Here is a 27798-nt window from a genome sequence, read left to right as displayed (position 1 = left end):
TGACAGCTTTCCCACCAGTCCTGACTAGTTCCCTCACCAGCTTGCTCTTCCCCACGTGTCACTTCACACTTCATCCTTCCCAGCCTGCATTCCTTACACACGAAGGAGAATTTAGAGCTGTTTCATTCCATGTGCTCGTGGTTCTCTTTTAATGAACTTGCTTACCTAGAGTCAACTCTTTTAACCATATTTGTCAGTGCAAAACCTAGTAGAACATAACTAAAATGAAGCTACAATGAGTAAGGTTTTAATTGGCTTTGGTTTTGATTCTAGAACATAGATTGCCAGAGATAGCAAAAAATAAACCAAAAAGCTGAATGGTGATTTCAAAACTACTTTCCTTGTGCAAGGAGAAACAAGCAGACAGAATGAAAAAAAAAATAGCTAAGTAATGCCAAATTATTTGTGTGAGAGAGTATGTGTAAGCATAAGGAGTTAGTGAGAATTGAGTTTTTTTGGGAACTGAGCTGGGTTGTTGGAGAAACGTGGCTGTTATCTCTAGTCCTGAGATACTCTAGTGTGAGTACCTTCACACTTGGTGAAGTGAAACTTTGATAGAAATGACTCCTTTCTGTGTTTTAGCTCTGTTTGATTTGAGCTGCTGCAGGAACTCGGTCCAAATGAATGGCATGCTATAATCTTTATGTAGCTTTAGTCTGGTCTGTTCTGTTTGCATGTGTCATTACCTCCATGTTTGCTTTGCTTTGTCCTCAGTAAATTGTGGGTGCATTGGGGTTAGCTTATTTATCCAGAGACTCTCGCTGGATCTGACATTTTGGAAAGATTTACCAAATGTGAAGAAGATGGACAACTTGCTCTTTATTTATTTCAGATAATTCCTGTTATATATTGTGTTGTATATACTTTTCAGCATATTCGCTCAAATAAAATTGAACATATGAAGCCACTTTTAGCATGCATAACATGGATCATTTAATGAACTAATAAATATGAAAGACAAGGTAATCTCATTATTCTCTGTGGCAAAATACTTGGTTTTTAATCCCTTGTTAAAGCAAAATTCTTATGATGATGGGATTTCTGGAAAAAAAGTGTTGATTGAACCTTTATATAAGCTTGCCATAAAACATCCAAATCTGAATCTTACAACTGTAGTAAGGTTACTTATCAGGTGGGAAAATCTAAGATAATCTGCAAAAGAAAACTTGAGAAAGGGAGGACCTTTTTTGTTTGTCTGTCTGTCTGTCTGTCTTCCTATTGGGCCTGCATTGGCTGTAGGTAAGAGGCGTGTGATAATGCCAAGCAAGGAAAAGTTTTAGGATAGGACAGTCCATAAAGGAATCCACTTATAGTTTCAAGACTACTTGCAATCAGTAGTCCAGGAAATTTATACTTAAACTGGTTATAGTGGCTGTGATAATCAGAGTGTGAAAGTGTCTACTATTGATTCCTTCCTTGATTGATTTGAAAGGCAGAGAGAGAAAAAGAGGCACACCTTCCAGCTGCTGGTTCACTCGTGGCCAGGGCTGTGCCAAGCAGAAGCCAGGAGCCTGCCCCTCTATTGAGACGAGAATAGGGTTTTTATTCCTCATTGCAACCAGAAGAGAGTGGAGAGACGTATTACAGATCCTAAAAGCAAAATGGTGTCAGTCCAGAATAACATACCCCGCAAAACTCTCATTTGTATTTCAAAATGAAATAAAAAATGTCCAAAGTAAACAAAAACTGAAAGACATTGCCTCTAGCAGACCTGCCCTACAAATGTTGCTTAAAGATGTGCTGTAAAAAGGAAGAAAAAAATAATACCGGCCACTCAAATTCAAAGGCAAACATGGGAACCATGCTAGTAAATTGACAACAAAAGATTAAATCAAACAATAAGAAATCCAGTGCTAAAAAGACAGGACCAAATTACTGTCTGTGGATATTAACCTTTCATGTAAGCTGCTTAAACTCATCATCAATTAAAGCCACAGATTAACAGACTGGGTCAAAACACAAGACCCATACATCTGTTGCCTACAGAAGACACATCTCACCAATTAAAATATTCAGAAACTGAGGGCAAGTGGATGAAAAAGGATATTGTAGGCTAACGGAAAGGAAAAACAAGCTGGTGTAGCCATTCTAATATTAGAAAACAGAGACTTCAATGTGAAAAGCGTTAAGAGGAATGAATGCAGAAAACACATAGTAATCAAGAGATGCATTCTCTAAGAAGTCACAGTATGTGCACATGCACCAAGTGCCAGGGCAGCCAGGTGTGTGACGCAAGTGTCAATATATGTAGAGGGAGAGACAGACTGCAGTACTCAGCAAGGAAGCAACATAGCTCACCCAGACCCAGAACAAACGGGCTTAACTGAGATCTGTAGAACTCTTCTGCCTACAGACACAGAATACATTTTTTTTTTCATAAGAACCTGGAACTTTCTCTAAGATTGATCACATTCAATGCCAAAAACAAGCCTCAATTTCAATTAAAAAAACTGAAATCATAGAATGAATCTTTTTTAGATCATCTTGGAGTCATACTGGACTCAAACAAATCCTAGTACCACAGAAAAAATGGATATATTTGGAGACTGAACAGTGTGCTGTTAAGTGAACAGTTATAGAAGAAATCAAACACGAAGTAGAATTACTTGAATTAATACATAAGCACAATATATCAAAACTCGTGGGACACAGACAACACAGTTCTAAACACAGAGTTTATTGCAGTTCATACCTGAGTCAAGAAATTAGAAATTAACCAGGTAAATGAGCTATTTGTACAACTGAAGGAGCAATAAAAACAATAGCAGAGTAACCTCAAGATTAGCAGAAAGATATAATAAAAATGTGAAAGGAAATAAACCAGATATCAAAATTATAGTACATAAGATCAATGAATCAAAGAGTTGGTTCTTTGATAAAATGAAGAAAACAGATTCCTCACTAGCCCAACTAATTAAAAAAAAAAAAGAAAGGAGAAGATACAAATCAATAGAAATATAAAGACGGATAGGTCAGACAAGTGTAGAATAACCTGGGATTACTGCAAGTAACTGTACAAACAAATAAGAAGACCTAGAAGAAATGGAAAATTCCTGGACAATTTAACAAGCTGAGTCAGGAGATAATTAAAACATAATTAGTCCTATAACCAGGATAGAGATTGAGTCCGTAAATAAATTCCTCCAAACCAAGAAAAGCCCTGGAGCAGATGGCTTCACTGCTAAATTCTATCAAGCATTTCAGCAACAAATGAACTCTATTCCACAAGCTACTTGAAATAGTAGAAAGGGAGGCAGTCCTGCCAAAGCCTTTCTAAGAAGCTAACATCACCTTAATACCAAAGCCAGGGAGAGACATAATGGAAAAATAGGACACAGACCATTATCCCTGAGAAACATAGATGCATAAATCCTCAACAAAATCCTTGCTGATTGGAATGATGGACTGTACTGGGCCGCATACTTCAAAGTACACACAAGAACCTGGTCTGGGTTCACCTCAGACAAAGTTCCTTTAGGGATCCCTTCGATTGAACTACCAAACTCAGATCCCTAAGCATGAGGACAGAACAAATCAATCAATTACCCTAGCCATATGTTGGCAGTGAAAAACAGGGCAAATGGAGACTCTAAGATGGACTATGTCAACCAGTGGATTCTGCAGCAATTTCTTCAGGCTTGGAATGGCGATATTGGCAGTAATTCATAACTGTTGAACTATCAAAATCACTTGAGCAAGACCCTCGGAGCATGCCCCACATCGGGGACCAGGGATGGGTGGGAGACTGGGTGGGGCTTCTCCCTTTACCTTCCTCTTTACCCTACATATAGAAAAAAATGTGTGGAAATAATAGTCTTGCCCACTTTCCTGTAGCCCTTGACCCTTTGTGCCCTAATCAACTATGTAAAGATTGTCAAAAACATAATAAAAAAATGGAAAAAAAATTGTCAACAGAATCTAACAGTGCAGCAGTTTATTCACCTGGACCAACTTGGATTCATCCCTGGCATACAGGGATGGTTTAACTTTTGCAAATCAATAAATGTGATATAGTGCATCAACAAAATGAAATGGAAAAAAACATTTGGTTGTCTCAGTAGAACCAAAGGAGAATTTTGATAAAATCCAATACAACTTCTTGCTAAAAACCTTAAGCAAGATAAACATAGAAGGAATATTTTGCAACACAATCAAAGCAATATGTGAAAAACTCCAAGTCAACATCAGACTGAAAAGGGGGAAGAGTGGAGGTTTTCCCACTAGGATCTGGAACTAGACACAGATGTCCATGTTCACCACTGGACTTCACCATAGTATCAGAAGTCGTTGCTAGAACTATCAGGCAACAACAAAGGAAAGGAATTCTAATGATAAACAACAAGTTAGGATTTTTCCTGTTTGTAGGTGACCTGATTGTGATATTACCTGTTTGCAAGAGGGAGAAGCAAGGCCACGCCATCAAAGGGCCTTCAAGCCCTTGCCTTGCTGTGGTTGCTCTCCAGTTAGCAACACAGTGGAGGCACTCCAGGATAAAGCAGCATAGCAACATCCACGTGATGGCAATACCCGTGTGTTTTTGTTTCTAGACCTTGAAGTCAGATTTGAAGGAGGTAGTGTGTGGTTAGGTATATGTTTGGGAAATTCCATAGGGTATTGGATCTGTGTTATAGTGTCACATCCAGCCCTCAGGAAGCCTCCCCTTCTGGAATTAGTTTGCATTGCCATTGTGTTTCAGCTACGAAGAGGTAACCAAGTGACCCAAACTTTCTAACATCAGCTCTAAAATGTTTATTCTCCAAATTCTCTCTTCATAATGTCATGGGCTGGAATACATGAGGGAAGAATACCAGAGTGGGAGCTGGAGTTGTGCATAAACTGATAAACTTACACATAAACTGGGCATAAACTTATCAAGTGCATCTTATTGACTGAGGAAGAGCCTGAGATGCCTTGACCATTCTTTGCAAAACCATTAGGGTATAGTCTTAAGGCCCATAAAGAAAGTACTGCTTTAATTCATTAAGTTTAGAAGAGTAATGATGTATTAGGAAACAATTAAAAAATGATTATTTAGGACAAACCTTTCTCTCTTTTAAAGATTTGTTTCTTTTTTATTTAAAAGTCAGAATTGCAGAAAGAATTACCTAGAGACATCTAGACATTGTGGCTTAGGGCCACAGTGTGTAGAGCTGGGCCTATCCAAGGCTGGATGTTTGGAGCTTCTTCTAGCTTTCCCACATGGATATAGGGTCTGAAGGCTTTGGGTTGTCTTCTGCTGTTTCCCCAGGCCATAAGTAGGGAGCTTGATTGGAAGTGGAGCAGCCAGGACTAGAACCACTGCCCAAATGGGATGCCAGCACCACAAGTTGGGGGATTAGCTGTTGAGCCAACACAGTATCCCACACCTGACTTTCATAATTTTCCTGTTCCAGTTATTGTAGAAAATCAGTATCTTTTTCAGTTTTCAGAGGAAAAAGATGTAGCTGATAGATATTGGATATTTGCTGTATGAAAATTGCTAGTGTTTATGGTACTTGTATTAGCTCAGTCCATCCCCACATCAACCCTGTGAAATGAATATTACCATGTCGAGGGCATAGAGTGCTCAGTTTTTCCCAAGTTGCACTTCCAGTAAGTAGTAAAACCATGTGGCTTTATTTCCTGGTAAGATTTTTTTCTGTGCCCTTTATTTCACTGGAAATACCTGTTGTCATTTAGAATAGCAGTGCACATCGTTTGAATACCGCTGTGATTTAGACACCTTCCAAAGCCAAGCAGCTGACAGGGGAAGCGTTGGGATTGGAAGCTCAGCAGTCTTGCCTTAAAGCCAAGTGTGGTACCCTGTCCATTTCACCTACATTCAAATTGTGTATTTGGTGCTGGAAAAACTGACAGATGAGAGAGAAAAATTGTTTAATCTTTTCAGGCTTAAGTTGCTATTCATAATTTAGAGCCAGTGTTACATAATTATGGAGTAATTGGCGTTAACCAGTACTTAGGCAAATATTGTAGACACTCCTCAGAAAAGATCCGACAGTGACTACTTAATGTGTTCCAAGAGTCAGAGAGGCTGTTCTGCATAGGAGCAGGCATCTTACGTCTCTGGCAGATGCGTGCTTGCTGCCTGTTGCGTAACTCACTGTTTATGTGAGGTGGACATTGTGGCAGTCTCTCTGTAACATGATAATACAGTATCCCTTTAAGGTGAAGACTCTTCTGAAACTTTAAGAAGATGGAAAAAACAAATTATTTTTAAATGTGCTTACAATTTTTAAACTTAGAATTTTGTTTGAACACTAAACTCATAATGCTTCTAATCCTATCAGAGAACTAACACTTACCTAAAGCTCCATAGGGCTACTTTGGGGAGTTGTAACATATGAAGATTTTACTAGTGGAAGATTTTCCCAATATAATGAATACCGGTGAAATCTTTGACAGTTGAATAATTTCTAAACTGCTTCTATTTCTTGTTTCCCACAATAAGAAATTGATTAAAACAGAGTACAATTTTTGAACAAATTATTTGTGAAAAATACATTGTAGATATGAACTGAAAAGCCTGCAGAAATAAGAGATAAAAGCCTGCAGAGATAAAAGTTCTACAATATTTATATTCACTTTTATATTCATTTTTTATATTCATTTTCCCAGAAGGGAGGGCAAGAGTAGAATGAAGCTTACTTGAACTGCTCTGGAGCCTCACGATCAGTATTTTGCATAAATCACTTGAAAGGTCGACTTATTTTAGAAACACAAAACTTCCAGTTGTAATTCCAGATTTTAAATATATTAGTATGGATATCCCCACCACCATTCGTTTAAACTCCACAACAAAAAACAAACCTCATCGATTATTTTTTTCTGCTTTTCTTAATTCTTGATTGGGATGGACTCCTATGATAAAAGAACATTAAAAAGTGTATTAACACATTTCTTTCATGTACGTTAATGCATGGAAGATGCGCAAAAAGTGAATAAATATGAAAAAGGAGACTAACGTCAGCGTACAAAGCATCTTCAACATAGAACAGTAGTACGTTTTCTAGAAAAGTGTCAGGACAAAGAAAAAGGACTTTGAGTCTCTGTAGGAAGTGTACTGTGGGAGAATGTGTGGCTGGTTCCCCTGTGCTGTCTCAGTGTGCCGAGGGTCAGAAGTTGTCTTTGAGGGCCAACTTGGGGATGAGAGATGTCAGTGCTTCCCATGCTGCATTATTCTAGTCTTCATTGCTTGAACTGAAAGCCAGAGAGGAGCTCCTTTGGGACAGACAGGTGTGTGTTTGTTTGTTTTTGTTTTCCAGTTCACAGTTTGAAAGTTATGGTTCATCATTGAAGTGCCATGTAGTCTGGCATTTGTGAATTTTGGTCATGGTGAGCATGAGGCATGGTCACTCAATGGCCCATAATTAGAGAAAGAGAACCTAGCCTAAACTCTAAACTCAAATTGAAAAAAAAAATCATTTCATTTGCTTGAAAGGAAGAATTACAGAAAGAGGGGAGCAAGAGAGATCTTTCCTCTGCCAGTTTACTGCCTAGATGGCTGTATGTCCAGAGCTGGCCCAGCCTGAAGCAGGGTCCTGCAGCTTTCTTCTTCTCTTTCACCTGCATGTAAGGGGTCGTGTCACTTGAGCCATTCTCTGCTACCTCCATAGTATCATTAACAGGGAGTTGGATCAGAAGTGGAGCAACTGGGGCCAGCACAGTGGCTCAATAGATTAATCTTCTGCTATATAGTGCTGGCTTTCCCTGTGGGCACCAGTTCTGGTCCTACCTGCTCCATTTACAGTTCTGACCCTGCTTGTGGCCTGGGAAAGCAGTAGAGGATTTCCCAAAGTTTTGGGACCCTGCACCCATGTGGGAGATCTGGAAGAAGTTCCTGGTTCCTGACTTTAGATCAGCTCAGCTCCAGACATTGGAACAATTTTGGGAGTGAAGCATTGAATGAAAGATTCTCTTTATCTCTATATCTTTCTCTTCCTCCTCCTCTCTGTAAATTTGTCTTTCAAATAAAATTAAATAAATCTTTACCAAAAAAACAGGGGGGAGGGAGGGCTCATATGGAATGCCGTGCCCTGACCTGTTGCACTGTAACACACACCCTCAACACTATTGAAAATCACCTTCAGAAGACATGAAGTCTGGTGACCTCAGCTCTTTCCACGAGGTTCACCTCTCAGGTGCCAAATTAGTTCAAAAAATCCAATCTTATTTCATCATTAATATTAAAACATTGGCATTTCATCATTAATATTAAGACATTGGAATTTGGGCCCGGCATGATAGTGGAGTTGCTGAAGTCCTCACTTTGAGCATGCCAGGATCCCATATGGGCACCAGGTCATATCCCAGCAGCTTTGCTTTCCATCCAGCTGTGGCCCCATCCATCCCATCCAGCTCCCTGCCTGTGGCCTGGGAAAACAGTGTGTGACAACCCAAACCCTTGGGACCCTGCACCTGTGTGGGAGACATGGAAGAAGCTCCTGACTCCTGGCTTCGGATCGGCTCAGTTCCAGCCATTGCAGTCACTTGGGGAGTGAATCATCTGCTGAAAGATCTTCCTCTCTGTCTCTCCTCTTCTCTCTATCTGCCTTTCCAATAAAAATAAATAAATCTTTAAAAAAAAAAAAGACATTGGAGTTTGATCATCAGCATGAGTTTAGAGGAGGCAATTCTTCCTCAACCATAACATTTGTTTTTAGGCCAATAATGAAGAACAGAGAGCCTTTTTTTGTATCTTCTTGTTTTCAGTTGCCTCCATCCCAAAGTAAACCCTGCTTGAAACGTGTTTCCAGGTGGTGTTTCCTACCAAAGTTTCCCCTGTGTTTTGAATCCTTTAATAATCATCTGTGCGTTAGGGGGCTGCTTGGACTCACACACACACACACACACACACACACACACACACACACACACACACACATTATGTAACATATTTTTTAAAAATAAAGTCACCCCTTTATTTGTCTTACTGTTAACTTGTTATAGTTTTTTATGTTAGAGCTCTATCTTTTCATCTACAGAGCCCAATGTGTAATAGAATCTCAAGGTTTGATTTCTTTCTTTCTTTTTTTAATAATCTTACATAGTTGATTAGGGTACAAAGTGTCAAGGACAACAGGAAAGTGGGTAAGACCATTGCTTCCACACTAATATCTGGGATCAGGGGAGAAACAAAGGGAGAAGCCCCACCCAGTCTCCCACCCATCCTAGGTCCCCAATGTGGGGCATACTCCAAGGGTCTTGCTCAAGCAGTTTTGACAGTTCAACGGTTCTGAATTGCTGCTAATCTCGCCATTCCAAGCACGATGAAATCTATTCAGAATCCACTGGCTGACACAGTCTCTTCATGGTTGGGGTTCTGAGATCAGCAGTTCAGTTGGAGGGATCTCCAAGGAAACTTCCGTCTGAGGTGATCTAGAAGACGTGATATTTGTGTGTGCTTGCCAGTACAAGGTCCGGCACCATCCGTCGTCATCTCAGTAGGCTCATGCACATGCTGGTCGTTGCAATTGCTGGGTCAGTTCTATTTGATCTCTTAATAATAATAATAATAATAATAATAAGCAGAATTAGTACTCAGGGTAAGAATGCTGAAAATGATCAACTTGTGTACCAAGAATATTCATGGGACTGACAAGGGAAAAATAAATGCCTGAAAAAATGCAGAAAGGCTTGCTAGAGTATGTGACTCCCCAAATGGCTGTAAAGGCCAACGCTGGGTCAGTCTAAAACCGGGAGTCAGGAGCTTCTTCCTAGTCTCCTGTGTGCATGCAGAGGCCTTGGGCCATCCTCTGATGCCTTCCAAACCTGGATCAGAAGTGGAGCAGCCAGGACTTGAACCTGTGCCCATTTGAGACGCCAGCACTACAGCGCGAGGACTAGTCTGATACACCAGCATGCAGACCCATGGGGTAAATGCCAGTTAAATCCAGAATGTAAGGTGACTAGGAGTGTTCGCATAGGAAAGCTGGGGGAATTTCAGAGCAGCTCCATAACAGCCCAACACATAGAAGTACTGAATGTGTGACTAAAAGCCACAAGAATTTTGTTGGTGCTATACTTGTAAATTTACATTTGCTAATCAGTTTTTTTTTATTGGTAGACCATCAAGTAGTTAAAAGCATATGGGTTCTTGAAAAATATTTTAGGATTTACAGATGTTTAAAACAAAGTTTTAAAAATTTTAAAACCTATTTGTCAGATTGTGTGATAGCAGTGGAAAGCTGGCTAGCCGTTTAGATATATCCTGCAATGTTGTTACGTATTATCCAATCTTATTTCTGGTTATCTGGAATTCACTGCAGTACAGGGTTGATGTTTGGCTTCAAAGGGACAGCCATTTCTTAAAATAGTTAAAACCAAAACCGCAGAACAAGGCAACCTCAGTCAGGTGATTCACTTACTCTGTGCGTCAGTTCCTCATCTGCCACTTGGAATATTACTGTGTATTTCACGTGAAGAGGATTAGACAGGTAAGCAACGGAAACTGGTTGAAGTAGTACCTGACGAATAGTTACATATAGGCTTTTTATTATTGCTGACGTAGAAATGTAATGATGCTGTTTCTAGTGTGACTGTGTCTTTCAAAAAAGACTCTTAATTTGTCTCACATATTAAGAAATGAAGGCAAAATTCGGAGTACCATTCATATTCACTGGAAATTCTAAAGTTTAACAGGTCATTTCAGGTGTTGGTTAGCATGAGCATGATGAGACTTTGGCACTGCTGTAGGATTGCAGACTGGTACAGCATTTGGCACTACTGTTAAAGCTGAGCAGTTTTTTTTTTTTCACAAATTTATTTTTATTCAGAGAGGAGAAACACAGAGAGAACTTGCATCCATTGGTTCACTCCAGAGCTAAGCCTATCTGAAGCCAGGAACAGAAGTTTCTTTTGGGTCTCTTCTTTCAGCTCCCTTCAGGGGCCGAAGGACTTGAGCCCTTCTCCACTACTCTGCTTTCCCAGGCCGTAAGTAGAGAGCTGGATTAGAAGTGGAACAGCCATGTACAAACCGGAGCCCATATGGCGTGCTGGCGTGATAGGCTGGAGGATCAGCCTGCTGTGCCACCATTCTAGCCCCTAGATGGGTCCAACATTGTGCAGCAAATTAAGTTGCTGACTGGTTCCTTATTGAGTGAGTTCAGCATTGTTTTTCAGCAAGTTGAACTGCTGCTTGCAGTGCTGGGCTTCCCATGCTGAAGCAGTGCTGCCAGTCCAGCGCTCAGGTCCCATACCTTGGAAATCAGCAGACGAGGACACAGGTCCTTGCCGTGTAGAGCTGAGTGGCAGTAGTCGTGCCTCCTAAGCAATCAGCACTCAGCCACCACAGATTGACTTCCAGTCCCAGAATGTGCCAGGCCCAGCTGGGGCACTGTGGGCACGTGAGGCAGTGAGCCTGCTTCTTTCTCTTGCCTTAGCTCTCCTTCTGTCAGATCAATGAAATTTTAAAAACCAGTTACATAAAGACACCTGGAGTCTTTGTTCTGGCCAGTCTTCATGCAAACAGGAATCATTCTTGCTGCCGAAGCACAACTAAAAAGGAGTGTGTCTGCAAACGTATTGCTGTCTTCCATAAGTGAGGACTTACTGATTGAATGTTTTATTTCTTCATTCTGTGCCAGGCTCTGGAACCTCAGTAGTTAATAAGGCATAAGAAGCTGCTGTTCTAGTAGAGACTGCATTGTTCATGGCAGACATGGTCATAAACAAATACTGAGTATTAATAAGAAAGAATTCTCAAGTTTTCCTGCCTAGAACAGTTATAAAAGATGAAATGAAAATGACAACTACCCCAGCAAAAAACAATCTTTGAAGAAGCAAAACATAAACAAGTTTAACAAAATAAACTTATAGACAAAAGCTTAGAGAAAACAAAGCCAGAAAGATAAGCTTTGGATCTGATTCTTCCCTTGGGAGTTGCTTGTTCACCAGGGAATTCTCAAAATCTGAATCATGCAATCACAACGGTGACTCGTGTGTTTCCTCAGCTGTGCCAGTTGTAGTCCGTCATTGTCTTAGGATCAGTGCACGGGAAGGTGGTTTTTATGTCCAGTGGACACTTGAGGGCATTGAGAATGGCCCCGTCAGATTGCTGCTGGTTTCTTCCTGGAAAGCTCCACTGAGTCTAAAATTCTAATTTTTTTTAAAAAGTTAAAAAATTAAGTATAAGATTTACTAGTTTGGGTGAATGAACTGACACGTTCCAAACAGGGTGTACCTAAGAGAAAGACCCTGATAGTATCTCAGTTATCTCAGTCCTTTGTTGGATGAACGTTAATCTGGAGTTGCTAATATCCTATCCTACATTAAAATCAAGTGTAAATACTCTGTGAAAAAAGTAATATCAGCTGTCTAACAGATTTTATGTAATTATAAATATTCAGACATAATAAAAATAACAAAAAAGCAAAACAGTAGACTTCTATATTAAATACATTTTAAACTGTGCTTCTTATAATGAGTTATAAAATAGGATTGGTGATTTAAACAAAGAACTGGAAAATACAAAAAAATAAACATTCTGGAACTAAGGAATAGAAAAAGTGAAAAGAACTAAATAGATAAACATAATAGCATAATAGTTAAACTTAATAGCATATTAGATACAGCTTGACAAATAGTCCTCTGGAAGTTAGATCAGTGACCTACAGACTAAAGAGAGAGTGGCATGGAAAGTAACATGGCCAGCTCATGTTCAGGAAGTTCCGAAGATCCAACAGGATCTGACCCTTGTATTTCTGGCTCAATCCATTTTATTTTACTTCCTGCTTTACTCCATTGCTGCTATGGCAGCAAAATATCTTAAACTGCATATATATATAATAAGAATTTGTCCTGGGCCCAGCGGGATGGCTCAATTGGCTGATTCTTCCCTTTCTTCCCATATGGCACCAGTTCATGTCCTGGCTGCTCTGCTTCCCATGCAGCTTACTTCTTGTGGCCTGGGAAAGCGGTGGAGGATGGCCCAAAGCCTTGGGATCCCATACGCACATGGGAGATTTGGAAGAAGCTCCTGGCTTCAGATTGGCTAAGCTCCGTCTGTTGTGGCCATTTCAAGAGTGAACCAGCAGACCAAGGTCTTTCTCTCTTTCTCTCCTCTCCGTAAATCTGCCTTTCCAATAAATAAATAAATTTTTAAAAAATGTCCTGCTTCTGATGAATGTTTAGTTCAAGCTTAGGGCACCAGCTTGAGTTTCTTCACTTGCTTTTTGATTTCAGAAATGGCATCTCATTCTGTGTGCATGGCAGAGGGGCAAACAGGATGCAACGGAGGGAAGGCCGTGCAGTTCTTTGAATCTTTTCTTTCATGAGAGCAATGCCCCTTGTTAATCACCTCTCAGAGGCTCCCAGCCTCTTGATCCAATGACATGGTGATATTAGCTCCTGTGTAAGTTTTGGAAGGTTACCAGCCTTCAGACCGTAGCACCCTTCTGCTTAATAACTCTTGTCCTTGCTAATTATTCTACCTGAAAGGCTCTCCATGAGCCCCTGGAAAGTATACATGTTTAGTTCTCTTGTCTGTAGGGGTTTCATTGAACACCCTCTCTGGACACCCACATTAGCTTACTTACGATATGCTTTATGATGAGTTTTCTCTGCTTTCCTGCTAGCATGGACCAATGTTAATAGTTTAGTGTATCCGCAGTGGTCAGAATCATGCCTCGCGCTGAGGTAGCCAGTTAACAAAAGTCCACTTCTCAGCATCATCAGTGAAAATGGTTTAAAAACAAATATTTATTATGATGCCAAGTTAATAGGGAATCAGTAAAATTGAGTTAGTCCCATGTCTTCCTGTCTTTGATTTCTTTTTAAATTAAATTATATTTATTTTATTGTACAGTTCCATATGCTCTGGGCTTTCCGTTCCATCTTCCCCAAATCCTGCTCCCCACACACACTGATTTCCCCTATACAATGGTATAGTCTAATTTTCAATTTACAGTTTGCTTTCCTTTGTCTTGATTGTAGAATTTATGGGTTTACTTCCTGATGTTCTGTTTTCATTTTAGGTTCCTAATGAATCTGAACAAGTATAATTCTTCGCTTTGATATTTGCGCATTTCTTCACAGGGTTTTTTGTTTTGCTGGCCTGTAAGTCATGAATGTTAATCCCCAGTTGGTTGTGTTAGTGTGCAGATTTTCTCCATGCCTTTTGTTGCGTCCTCGCTTTGCTGATCCTTTCCTTTGCTCTACAGAAGCTTTTTAGTTGGATGTCATCCCATTTGTTTATTTTGGCTTTGCCTGCCTGTGCTTTTGGTGACTTTTCTAAGAAGTACCCCCATTTCTGTGTCTTGGAGGGTGCTCCCTGTGTTTTCCTCTAATAGTTTCATGGTTTCTGGGAGCGGATTTAGGTCCTTGATCCATTTAGTGCTGGTTTTTATATCAGGTGGCAGGTGGGGTCTTGCTTCTTAGCTCTGCAGGCTGCTGTCCAGTTGTCCCCACGGCGTTTGTTGAAGAGACCAGACTTTTCCCCTTGGTTATTTTCAGTTCTCTTGTCAAAGATTGGTTGGCTGTGCATATGTGGGTACTTCTGTTCCATTGGTCTTCTCTATTTCTCTACCAGAACCAGGCTGTTTGATTTTTATTCTTTAGAATAGCTTTGGCTATTTAGGTCTGTTGTGTTTGCAGATACACTGTTATATCATCTTTTCTATTTCTGAGAAGAATATTGTTGTGATTTTGATTGGTGTCATGTTGAATCTATGTATTGCTTTTGTTAATATGAACATTTTGATGATGTTGATCCTGCCAATCAAGAAACATGGTAGGTTACTCCATCTTTTAATGTATTCTTCTATTTCTTTTTTTTTTTTATGTTCCGTAATTTTCATCACAAACATCTTTCATATCTTTGGTTAGATTAATTCCAAGGTATCTGAGATTCTATTTTAAAGAGGACTGTACTTACAGTTTCTTTCTCAGCCATGGAGTGATTTATGCCATTGATTTGTGTTCATTAGTTTTGTTCCTGCTACATTGCCAAATTCTCCTATGAGTTCTGACAGTCTCTTGATTGGTTCTTTTGGTTCTCCTATTTAAAGAATCATGTTATCTGTAAACTGGAATAATGTTAATTTCTTAGTTCCAGTTTTAATTCTTTAATTAATTTTTCTTGCCTGATAGCTCTGTCAAGAACTTCTGCTTTTGCTAAACCATCCCTGTAGGCCAGAAACAAATCCCACCTGGTCAGGGTGAATGATCTGCCTGGCATGTTGTTGGATCCTGTTGGCTAATATTTTGCTGAGGATCTTTGTGTCTGTTCATCAGTTAATTGGTCTGTAGTTCTCTTTTTCTGTTAGTCTCTATCTGGCTTAGATATTAAGGTGATATTGGCTTACTAGCACTTGGAATAATTTCTTTCCTTCCTATTGTTTTTGAATAGCTTGTGGAGGACTTGGGTAAGTTCTTATTGATACCTTTGGTAGAATTCTGCAGTGAAGCCATCTGGTCCAGGGCTTCTCTTGGTTGGAAGGGATTTAATTATTGATTCAATCTCAGGCCATGTTACAGGTTTCTCTGTATTATTAATTGCCTCATGATTCACATGATTCAGGTTTTTGTAGATTTTATGTGTCCAGAAACCTTTCTATTTATTCCAGGCCTTCTAATGTTGGTATATATTTGCTTGTAATTGTTCCTAATAATTCTATGTATGTTCCACATGCCTATTGTTATATTTCCTTTTTCGTCTCTAATCCTATGGATTCATGTCTTCCGCCTTAGTATTGTTATTATTATTATTATTAGTTGAACTAATGGGGAATCAATCAAAGAACCAGCTCTTTGATTCATTGATCTTATGTATTATTCTTTTGGTCTCTATTTGATTTATTTCCTCCCTTGTTTTTGGTTATTTCTTTTTTCCTGCTAATCTTGAGATTGCTTAATTGTTTTTCTAGCTCCTTCATATGTATGGTTAACTCGTTTATTGCTGCTTTTCTAATTTCTTAACATGAACTTTCTTTTTAATGTGCCCCATAAATTTTCATGTATTGTGTTGATACCTTCATTCCTTTCAAGCATTTTTTTTTAAATTTCCCTTTGATTTCTTCTATTACCCATTGTCCATTTAGTGGTATATTATTCAGTTTTCAGGTCTTTGCATGTCTTCTTTGGGCATTTTGAGCTATTGGTCTCAAGTTTCATTCTAGAATGGTCTGAGAAGATACATGGTACAATTTCATTTTTTTTTTTTTTTAATTTTCTGAGGCTTGTTTTGTGGCCTGTAAGATGGTCGATCTTTGAGAAAATTTAAAGAGCAAAGTTTTAAAAGCTAAAATAAAAAATGAATTTCTGAAACTAGCATTTGTTTTTATTAAGTCAGTGTAGTCACAGTAATAATAAATTGGGCCTTCTAACACTGGCATATATGATTTTTTCTTTACATTTTAAAATGATCAATTATCACTGTAAAATTAAATGTTACTAGCATTAACTGTCTCCTTTGAAAGGAACTCAAAAGTAAAGCAGTGTTTTTAAAATCACTTCTGTGTAAAGTTTTCTGTTTAAAATGCCTCAGGTTTAAATGTTGGGCTTAATTTTCTTTATAACAAATTTAGAAGTGATTGGGTCATGATATTTCTTTTTCCCTCAAAAATTTATTTGCAAAGCAAGATTTCGCTGACATTTGGCCATATGTCTATTTGAGTTTTAATGGCCGAGAATGACCATGAAGAATCTGTACTGGTGTTAGAACCTGCTTGGCTTCCACCAAGTGTCCTGGCCATCGCCCTCAATGCATTGCCATAAGCTAAAAGTCGAGACATATAGCTTGGTGACTGAACAAATATTTTTATTGAGGCAAAAATGTATGCTTGTCTGCATCTGTTCTTTTAATTTTCTTCCAACTTTTAGAAATAAAATTGTTACAGAGGATTTTTTTTTTTTGGCTGAGGCAGAGAATATAAGACTTACATTTAATATTTGATAAAGGCTAATGCAGGTGATTTTTTCTATAACAAATAACAATATTTTAATACGTGCTGTTACTAATTCTACAATAGAGCCTTGTTTTTGCATTCATCTAAGGAAAAACTTGAATTTCCTGACATTTGATGGCTAATTATTTGCTTTCTTCATTCATATATCAAACATTACAGCCTGTTTGTTCAATGCCAGACAGTGTGAACATAAGGAAACTAACCCTAGTCCTTGCTCTGAAAGCCCTGCCGACTAGTGAGGCGGGAAGGAGACAAAGCAGCAGCTGTGTATTGTGTGCTGTGTATATGGAAGTTGCTAGCGATAATTCAGCCTTGGGCATTCTCATGGGCAAAGAGTGGTGGCAGAGGAGGCAGTGCCCATCTGAAGCTGTGTGGCCCCTGCAGGTTCCGCAGCACAGTACGGCAGCACTGGAAGCACCAGCCTACCGTGCTTACCAGGTGCAGCAGTGTGCTCTGTATTTGAGGAATGGAAAGGCAACACAGGAAAGCACGAAGCATGGGGTTGCATTTGAACCAGGTAGTGCGGAGAAATGTTTGAATGAAGAGGTATTAGAACCAGGGAGACATATGAAGATATCAGCTGACTCACCAATTTGGAAAAATCAGCTTGATTCTCATGAAACTTAAGAAACCTGCATGGAACTGAGATTTCTGTTGGGAATGTCAGAAAGGGGTAGATGTGTGGGAAATTTAGGAGAGTGTAAAAAAAAAATGTCAACATGTTGGCTATTTGGACCAGTGTGTGACTGTAAAACAAAAAGCACACCTTGTGTCCAGATGGAAGTGTCTTCCCAGTTGCTGCAAACTGATCGCTTTTGATCACTGTATTAGATCACAGTGCAGTTGCCTGTCCTTAGTATGACCCTACTCACAGTGCAGTATCTTTTCACAGTAAATGCAATAAAGAGGATCAAATATGTTCTAGAACTCGGAGCAGTGTGTATTAGGGCTGCTGTAGCACAGGTGTGATGGACTGTTCTTTTGGGATGGAAAGTTGGAACTGAAGGTGCTTGAGATTCATCTTAAACATTCGCTAGAGAGAAGGGGCAGGCACAAACACACAGAAACACACATGAACTGAAACTACTAGTACAGTTGAAGCCCAAGACACATAGCAGAAAATTAGGCTGATGTGTGGCCTGGGGCCATGTTGTCAGGGGATGTTGTATAAAAAAAATAGGGAAATGTGATAAATTTCCTTTACACACAGAGATTTTGGGTGTAAAGAAAATTGTCACATCATCTGAGCAGTGCCAACAATGAAGTGTGGTAAATTTCCCTTCTGACAAATTGTAAGCTTAAATGTATGGTGCTTTCTCATCTTTGACATCCCCTCTTGTGTTATATCTTCTTCCATGCAATTATATATTAAATTGTGTCAAATAAAGTATTGTATTTTCAAAAATTCCTACCTCAGCCTCAAAAAAAGTGTCAAGAGTGATTTTATAAATATGAAGGAAATAGCCAAACTGGAAGATGAAAACATTCGATAAGCAAAGAGAGGATTTTCAAAGCATCAGATCTTGCCGTCGTCGGAGAAAGCTCTGGTGTGGCCCACAGGCTCCTGTCCAGCCCCCTTACCTTCTGCTAACCCTCGTGTTAGTCACTTGATGAGCCCTTGCTGGTCCATCTCTGCTGCTCTCAGCCAGTGAGCCCTTCACCTACCTTGCCGTAAAAATAGTAAATGGTCAACAAGTTTCCTCTCTTCTCTATCTGATACATAGATACTTACCTGCTCTCATATTCAGTTTGTCTTCCTATTTCCCGTGTAGCACTGAGTCTTTGTACTTCCCTATATTTTTTTAGGTGTTGTCTGATGAACACATGGAACTTGTTATAGTAAAAGAGAAAGCAGAATTTTCACCCTATGGCCAAGTCTAACTGGCCCAAATAATCATGAAAGAAATATCATGAGAATGGCGAATTTAGTTTTTTAAAAATGTGGGTCAGTGTTGTGGCATAACAAATGAAGGTGATATCTGTGACACAGGCATCCCATGTGGGCACCTGTTCAAGTCCTACCTGCTCCATTTTCAATTCAACTCCCTGCTGATGCACCTGAGAAACCAGTGGAAAGTGGCCCAAGTGCACCCACATGGGAGACCTGGAGCAGGAGCCCTCTTGCCAGCTGGCCCAGCCCTGACCGTTGTAGCCATTCGGGGAGTGCACCAGTGGACAAAAGATTTTCTCTCACTTACTCAATCTTGGTCTCTCCCTTTCTCTGTAACTTTACTTTTTAATTAAAATAGATTTTCAAACACATTGATGTTACTACTTAATTGATGTAAACTATTTTAAATTTTAAAGCAATTGCTAGCACTCAAGTATCTGGCAGCAGCATTGATCAGGAAATTAATGACAAAACTGTACTATTGAAACAGTGCAGTACTTACTATTTTAGTTCCTTTTATCGTTATGCAATCTTGATTCTTCAGATAAGCATAGAAATGTGTCTTCACATAACACAAGGTTGTGTTCATGCTAATAACAAGTTGTGAAAGGAAACATGTTCCCTACATTTGTATGCACGATTCTGTGACCTAGTTGCAGGTCTCCCCTTCTGCACACACCTTTTCTGTTTCTGGCTCACATGCCTCCGTGAGTTCTGAAACATATAGTGGCCACTGCTTGCCATGCCAGCATCTCAGAGTTTTAAGTCCTGGCTGTTCGACTGTCTACTGATGTACCTGAAATGCAGTAATAGATGGGCCATGTAATTGGGTCCCTGCCGCCCATAGAGGAGACTGGAATGGAAGTCCTGATCTAGTTATGGCTACTGTGGCTAGTTGGGAAGCAAACAATCAAACGGAAGATAGGCAGACAGACAGACTAACCCTTTTCCCATTCTCTTCTATCAGTCTTTCAAATAAATAAATATTTTAAAATAAGATACATAGAGCATTATGGCCCTAAAAATCTGTAGCAATTTTAACTTCATGCTTGTTGATTCAGCTACATGTTTCTCAGTTTCGTTGTGTGTTTTCCATGAACTCCTAGCCAGTGTATCCAGAGTACGCTGTTTGCCTCTCCAAATGAGAAAGGTCCTTATATTTCTATAACACTACTCTTTTGCACCTGTTGTTGATTCTGTGCAATTTTAGTGTTGTGATTTTTGCTTTTCTCTACTTTGAAACACACATATAGCATTGACACTTGTGGAAAGGGTCCTTCCCCCTTACCCTGTGCCTGCTGGACTGGTCAGTCCCACCTGATTAGCGTTGACACAGCATTTATTATACTAAATCTTAGTCGTCTCCTTGGTTGTCCATCACTGCACACATGAGGTGATCATTCAGTGTATCTTAATACTGTTGTTGCTTTATGTTAATATTTGTTAAAATATCAAAAGCATTTCAGTAAAAATTTCTGTTTAGATATTTGTTTCAGCAAAGTCAATGCATTGAGGTCTTACATTTGTTAGAAGCTTTTCAGAACAAAGTGATCTATTTAAGCAGGTGTTGGCGGGGATGCGCGTTTGGGCTTGATTGTGTCTACCTGAGTGCAGCACCAACTTTTGCTTACCTTTCAGCTTTCTGCTTGTGCTAAACTCCGGGTATGTCAGAGTTCAGGGAGTGCTGACACACCCTATGCTTGAATGTTGCCTTTTAGATTCTTAGGAACATTTCAGTGCTTTTCAAAGCCGAAATGGACATTTCTTTCCCCACTTTAACTTTGAAGCTTTCTGATTAACATATTGTTTGACCAGTTTTTTTCTGCCACTTAAGTCAGCTGAAATCTTAAGCTATTGCTTTTTTTTTTTTTTCAGATATCCCCAGGGCAAAGGCTTTTCACTCTGTGTACCATCCCAGTCAAGTCAAATAGAGTGCTCAGGGAATGGGTCTTGGGAGATCCACCCTTCTCTGTCCCTCCTGGTAGCTTCCAGGCTGCTGGTGACAAGGCTTCTCCGAAGTGTGGGCAGGAGGGTAAAACGGGCTGTTACAACTGCACGAAACTTCCTCAGAAAATCAGCGCTTGCTGCTGTATTTCTGAATCCTTTGATTAAATTCCAGGATTCTGAAAAATGTGAAAATGTCCTTCCAGTTTCCTTGTAGACATGTAGAGAATGCTTGTAAATTCACAGTCTGCGATTTCCATTGAAGTCACACATGTCTTTTTTTTTTTTACACTGAAGACTACCCGAATTAATGAAAATTCACTTAGAGCAGGATGCTTCTTTGTAGAAACTTCTCTGATGTTTTTGTGCACCTCCTATTATATTTTAGGACTATGATGATGGATATGGCACTGCCTATGATGGACAGAGTTACGATTCCTATGATAACAGCTATAGCACCCCCGCCCAAAGGTAAGAGTTGTTCTTCACTACCAAACCCACAGCAGGCCCTGCCCTTTCCTAGGTGTGTCCTCTCTGGACGAGAAAATGAGGGTCTCGTTAGCTAATGAGCCTCATTTTGCTTCCCCTGTTGTGTTTTTGTTGTTGTTTCTTTTGATTATAAAAGCTCTGTCTGTTAAACAACTAGCATATATGACCTCACTGAAGTTTACTGTGCTGGTAAAGCACTCAGGCATGGGAATGAAAATGGAATTTTTTCTTTAAACATTTGGCCTATGTGTTCAGTAAATTGCTAGAAGTAACTATAGTCTCAAAATCCGTGATTATTTTTCAATTCTAAGTGGAAAAATTACATTAGAAGTGAATATACCTTAACTGGAGAAGAAATGTCAAACTTTATGTTATTATTATTATTATTATTATTTAACCTCACACAATTTTTCAATTTCTTAGCAGCACTCCTGTTTTCTAATAACTTGGAATTCCACCTGTAAATAACGGATTCTGGTTCATCTAAATAAACATTCCCTTAGAAACAATGTCATATGAGGCAAACATAACTTTATAGTCACCTGTGTGGTAATACATTAATAGTCACTGGTAGATTAAGGCAGTGTGTATTCTGTTCAGAACCTTTTTCTAGAGATATTGATACCAGAAACCTTTTGTTCTTTGTTTTAAATCTAAGTGGAATGCACAGCTAGACATACAAAAATACTGGCTTTAGTGTGATTATAAAGTGTAAATATAGTTTATTAAAACAGAGATTTACTTTTGAACTCAGCGCGTGTAAAGCTTTGAGCTCAGTCTCTGGCTTGTTAACTCTGCTGATGACTTTGTCCTTTTCACTCCTGCCAATTTCTTGTGTAAATTGTGACAATGAAGTAGTGTTCAAATTTTGACTCTGAACTGCTCTTTTGTTTTGGGAGCCTTGGTCATCGTGTTTGTATCTTTGATTTTTATTGGGAGTAGCACACTACCGTATTTATTGAGTCTGGTGACTGGTATAGCAGTGAGTGCTAAGTTAGACTGTCCGTATGGTTTCATTTAAGTGTCACGGGCACTTTGTGAAGTTTGTAGTGCTACACCCTTTATGTAGGTAAAGGAAAAGAACGTGAAAGGCCTAGCCTACTTGGAAAGATGAACTTCCAATGCAGATGCCATAACTAAAAGATTAATGTTCATATTTAACAAAAAACTGTTTTTCTAGATTTTGTTTGACAGCAAAAATGTACACAGATATCTTACGTTTACACTAACTAACCTGGCAAAGCATGCCTTCCACTGCACATCATTGCCGGACATGTGCTGTGTTTTGGCATCTGTCCTCTTGAGTGTCATCATCCTGGAGCCTGGTCCATGTGGGGAGGACCAGTCCTTCAGGCAGGTGCCAGGGCTCTTGGAGAGGATGCTGAATAGCCAGGCTGCCTGGCCTTGCCCGGGAACTCCGCGGGGGGGGGGGAGGGGTGGTTGCTCAACTGGTGTGACTGCCAAGCGCTTATTCTTAACTTTGGTGCTTTTTCTACAGTCTCACTTCATTATCCTGTTAGTTTTGTCCCCATATCAGTTATAATATTCAGTGTTGAACCTTAAAATGCATTTTTTATTACTTGATGGTGACAGTGCTATTTACAATTTGATTTGTTTTGTGGAGAAGGGAAGGGACCTAATATTTACTGAGTACCTACAGTATAGTCAAATGCTGCTTAATCATTAGGGCATATTTTGAGTTATCCCACATTCTTATTCATCACACATCAGGGAAAACATAGAGTATTTGGCCTTTTGAGACTGGCTTATTTCACTAAATGTAATAGTTTCCAGTTGTACCCATTTACTTGAAAAAGACAGATTCCACTCCTTTTAATGGCTCAGTAGTATTCCATGGTGAATATATGCCATATTTTTGTTATCTAGTCATCAGTTAATGAGCATGTAGGTTGATTCCCTGTCTTATTGTGATTTTTGCCTGTTCTATATAAACATGGAAGTAGAAATAACTGTCTCATATGCTGATTTCATTTTATTTGGATAATTTGCCACAATTAGGATGATTAGGTCATTTGGTTGATTCATTTTTTTAAACATATTATACCATTTTATGTAATTGAGGAAGAATATGTAATTTTATCATTTTTGGATCTCCTTTTAACTTTGTAAGATTAAGGGTATGATTTTTTTATTGTTGCTGTTCTTTTCTGTTATACAGTTGTGTAGTTGCAGGACTCTTCCCCTTTGCCCTCTCTCTTCTGCCTCTCCATTCTTTCCACTCACGATTTTCTCCCGTATTATTACAATGATATAACCTTTCAGCTAGTCACAATGCTAACATTTTGTTATCTAAGTATAACATGACAATGTAGTTACAGGCAATGAAAGAAAGCTAGTATCAAATTTTCAAGGAGTATGTATCAGTTTCCCTGGAACTCCTTCTGTTTGATCAGGGGTTGAGATGCACACTGCAGGGTTTCTTCACTTCCCGGTTTGCCGGTCTCTATTGTACAGTTCATTTGTGAGAATGCATGTTTATACTTGTTTACCTGTATATCCATTTTTTTTTTTGTATTTTGATCATGTTTGCCTTAAATCAAAGAAAACATACGGTATTTGTTCATTTGAGACTGGCTTATTTCACTGAGCATAATGGTCTCCAGTTGAGACCATTTTGTAGCAGATAATAGAATTATGTTCTTCTTAGTGGCTGTATAGCATTCCATGCAATAGATGTGCAGCACTTCCTGACGCTTTGCTCTTTGGATGGGCATCTGTATTGTTTCTGTGTCACTGCTGCTGTGGATCATGCTGCTGTATAAGAGGGATGCAGATTGCTTTCTCATTTGCTGATTTCATTTGATTTGGATATATTCCCAGAAGTGGGATAGCTGGGTCATACAGTAGATTCTTTTCAGTTATTTGAGCACTCTCCACACTGGTTTTCATAGAAGTTCTTTATAAATCCTGTATATCAGTGCCCTGTATGTTGTGTAGTGGATCTGTTTTCTTTAAGTATCTGAGAAATCTCCATTCTGTCTTCCATCAGGTTGGTGCTAGTTTACATTCCCACCAGCAGTGAATTAGATGACTATTATCCTCACATCCTTCTCAGCATTGATGTTTTTGATTTTGGGACTTTGACATGAGAACTCAGATGGCTTTGCAGGACAGGGAGATATGATGGACAGCAGAAGCTACATGTTCTGGTCCCAAATCACCAAGATTTAGTGTCAGAGGCAAGAGTGAAGGGCCACTGCAGAGTCGCCTGTGAAGCACTGATGTGTTTAGACTTGAATTTAGGGACATTTAAGCACATTCTAAGTCGCAGGTTCTTTGAGACTGGAACCTGTGACGGTGAGCATCTCACCTGTCCCCGGTGCTACACTCAGGCCTCCAGAGTCAGCTCTGCCGAGGCTCACACGAAGCAGGTGTACTCATACGATGAACTGGAGGGAAGTCATGGTTTTATACACTTTGTTAGTTTGCTAGGGCTGCTATGACAAAATACTGCAGTCCAAGTCTCTTGAGACAGCAGTTCCTTTTCTCATATGGATGCTGGTGGTCCATCATCAGTGTGTCAGTGGTTATGATCTGTGTGATGCTTAGCTCCCTGGCTTACATACCACTGCCTTCACACAATCTTTGCTGTCTTCTTAAACAAGGATACCAATCAGAATTGATGGGAACCCATCCTAAGAGCTTCATTTCAACCTAAGTCCCCTACTTAATGTCCTATCTCCAAAACCTGAGGAGGTAGGGCTGCAACATATGAGAGGGGTAAGCAACTGCATGAAATTATTCTGACATCGATTTAAACATAAAATTGTATGTCGCTAAATTAGGAGCCTACTATTAGCCTGTTAGGACAGCACTTTCTTAAATCACCCCCAGTATCATACAGCAAGTATTAACAGAGAGATGGTCACCATTTTCAGTTACAGCTTCCTATGTGCTTGGCTCTGCTTCCTACAGTCTACACTAACTGTCCTTCTGCATCTAAGCACTTGGTTTTCTTGCATATAAAACTGAAGAGGTTAAATTGCTTATCTACACACTCCACCTTGGCCTCCAGGCATTATCTTTTGAACTCTGCTTCATCACCTTTCTACTCATTTTTTCTTGTTCTTCCTTTCAGTTACTGGAGCTCATTCCTGTTTGTGTTTCCCGTGTCTAAGATTCAAACATTCATACTTTGTGATGCTTTCATATTTCTTAGGAATTGGATGTGAGGGCGATCTGGCTGCAACATCTGTCACCCTGTTGATTGCCAGGGTTGGTTCGGCTGATCTGGCTGGCTAGGCGTGTGTCCCCTTCCTCCCTCGCCGCTCCATGTGCGTCCCTCCCGAAGCTGCGCGCTGGGTCAGAGAGGACAGGACGACAATCCCTGCTAGAGGAGGACCGGTCTTCGGTCAAGGGTGTACGAGTAGCTGTGCTCCCCTGCTAGAACCTCCAAACAAGTCCTCAAAAATCTAAGGAATTATCCTTCAACCTTATGTAAAGCTTATCAAACTTGGAATACCTTAGTCAAACACTGAATTCCTGCTACAAGGAATGTTGTAAGCTAATACTAGAGAAATTAAGAACTTTGTTTTTTTCTAGTTTTATATTAGATCCTTCTGCAAATGACAGAGACTACTACTGCTGTCAAGGAGCATATATTTGGCCGTTTCCACCAGTAGATAAATCCATGTGACATTAATGTCTGCATTCTATGATGTCTTTTTTGATGCTTAAAGTTCCATAAACATTTCTTTCTTGAAGAATCATCTCTGGTAAAGGTGTGGTCCACTGTTGGCACAGAATCCTTTACTTTGGCCTCTCTAATGGGTCAGGCTGTTCTGAAAATGTTTATTTCCCCTGGTTTTCTTCCTTCTTTACAAATGTGGCTATGGAAAGCTCTGAATTCTGTTTTTGAAAGACAGCATTATGTTACATTATTCTGGCTGTGTCTGTGACAAACACCAGAGTGTAATATTCTCCAAGTTAAGGATATGTTCCTGCAGCAGTAAATGAGAAAATCCATACAAGGAGAAAGAAAATGGGGTTCTCACATTCATTCTTTTAGAATTTGGTTGATGTTTTGCTATAGCTGTGATAATGTAGTATCCATGCTACATGGAAATACCTCACAGTTTTAAGTTCAAAACAGTTTGTTGTTGTTTCTGATAGAAATATATTGCTTAGACACTTGGAGAGTCTCGAAGAGTCTGACAGACCTGTGAGCCAGCTCCCTCTTTCTACTTTCTGTCTGTCTGAAGCAGAACCAGTAATTTAATCTCTGTAAACTTTAACTTGTGTAATGACTGGTTTCTGATTTGGAGGGTCAACCTGAAAGTTGAAGGCGATGGCAAGCATGTGGCTGAATGAGTGAGAATGTGGTTGAATGAGACCCTGGAGTGTGTGGTTGAGTGAGAGGAGAGTGCCTGTGGTTGGTTCCTATTACTGGGATGGAGGAACAGAAGCTCCAGTCTGAGCTCTCCTCCCAGGTCCTAAAAGGCATGTCTTTCAGAGGTCATTGGTGCCTTGAGGATATTGTGTAAATTCCAGCTCCTGCCCTTGCTCTACAGTTCTCTTCACTCTGGGATGACTACAAAGAACTGGGACTTATAAATCTAGAAGGACTATGTGAATAATTGTAAAGACAACCTACAAAGGGCTTCTCCCCGTGTGAATGGCCCATAGTAACGTTACAGTCAACTGGGAGTCTGTGCCCACTTGGACAGGGCAGCTGTGTCTTGGCTGGCTGTCCCTTGGCTATTACTTACGTGAAAGAGTTCCTTTCAGTAAAGGCTTTGAAAAAACTTCCTAAGTCCTTAACATGTTCGCTTTTGTCCATGGACAAGTTTCTCTCTGTAAATTAGCTGTCTTTTCTCCCAATTTTCAAATGCTTTGTAATAAAAATTATAGCACAAATGAGAATCCTTACAGAGTGACAGAAAATTCTGTGAGTTTTAACTCTGTTCCCTATTGATTCTTAAAATGACCTTGATAATGCTAATATTATACTATAAAGCAAAGCATTATTTATCTAACTTCACACATTTAATGAGTAACATGATGTCAACACAGTTGTTAAGAGAAATAGAAAGTATTCTTTGCATTATTAGAATTATTCTGGTACCTGTTGACTCCAAAATAGTCACCATTGCTTCCGTGGCTGCACCTCTTCCAGCCAGCAGTGGATAGAAAAGGAGCAGGTGATAAATGTCCTCACCCCTTGGCTCCCCCTCCCCGTGCACAGGTGGTTTGAACTCTGATGATTGTCAAAATTATGTTGACTCCCGGAAACCCCCTGTAAGTATCCCGTTTCATTTAAGCTAGGCAGGAGCTGTTTATCAGCAGTGTACTGTAGATAATGGAAGGGTATGGAAACAGTCCACCAGGAAGGCACTGCGGTGTGTGGCGTTAGCACTCAGTGCTGTGCTCAGTCGCTCCTGGCAGTGCACAGAGGAAAGAGGTGCCTGCCAACAGCTGCTAAAAGTGGGTGTGTTTGTTGCTGACCCAAGTTTTAAATTTCAGCACATTTTTCATATCAATAAAGTCACAATCTCTCTGTACATTTGCATCTTTTCCCCATATTTTGAACATCTTCCAGATGTGTTTCATGTT

At 39.7% G+C, this 27798-nt stretch overlaps 1 protein-coding gene across 1 annotated transcript in view; it reads left to right on the top strand.

The window, feature by feature from the left end:
- Window positions 1–27798, top strand: part of KHDRBS3 (KH RNA binding domain containing, signal transduction associated 3) — a 74750-nt gene that overhangs the window by 24143 nt on the left and 22809 nt on the right. Inside the window, exon 7 of the mRNA XM_040988508.1 lies at window positions 21125–21207. Within this exon, the coding sequence (XP_040844442.1) occupies window positions 21125–21207 (83 nt within the window). The remainder of the gene's footprint in view (window positions 1–21124; window positions 21208–27798) is intronic.

The sequence above is a fragment of the Ochotona curzoniae genome, unplaced genomic scaffold, assembly GCF_017591425.1.
Source record: "Ochotona curzoniae isolate NIBS_2020 unplaced genomic scaffold, NIBS_Ocur_1.0 contig_4895, whole genome shotgun sequence".
Lineage (NCBI taxonomy): Eukaryota > Metazoa > Chordata > Mammalia > Lagomorpha > Ochotonidae > Ochotona > Ochotona curzoniae.
This window is presented reverse-complemented; position numbering and strand designations above follow the sequence as displayed.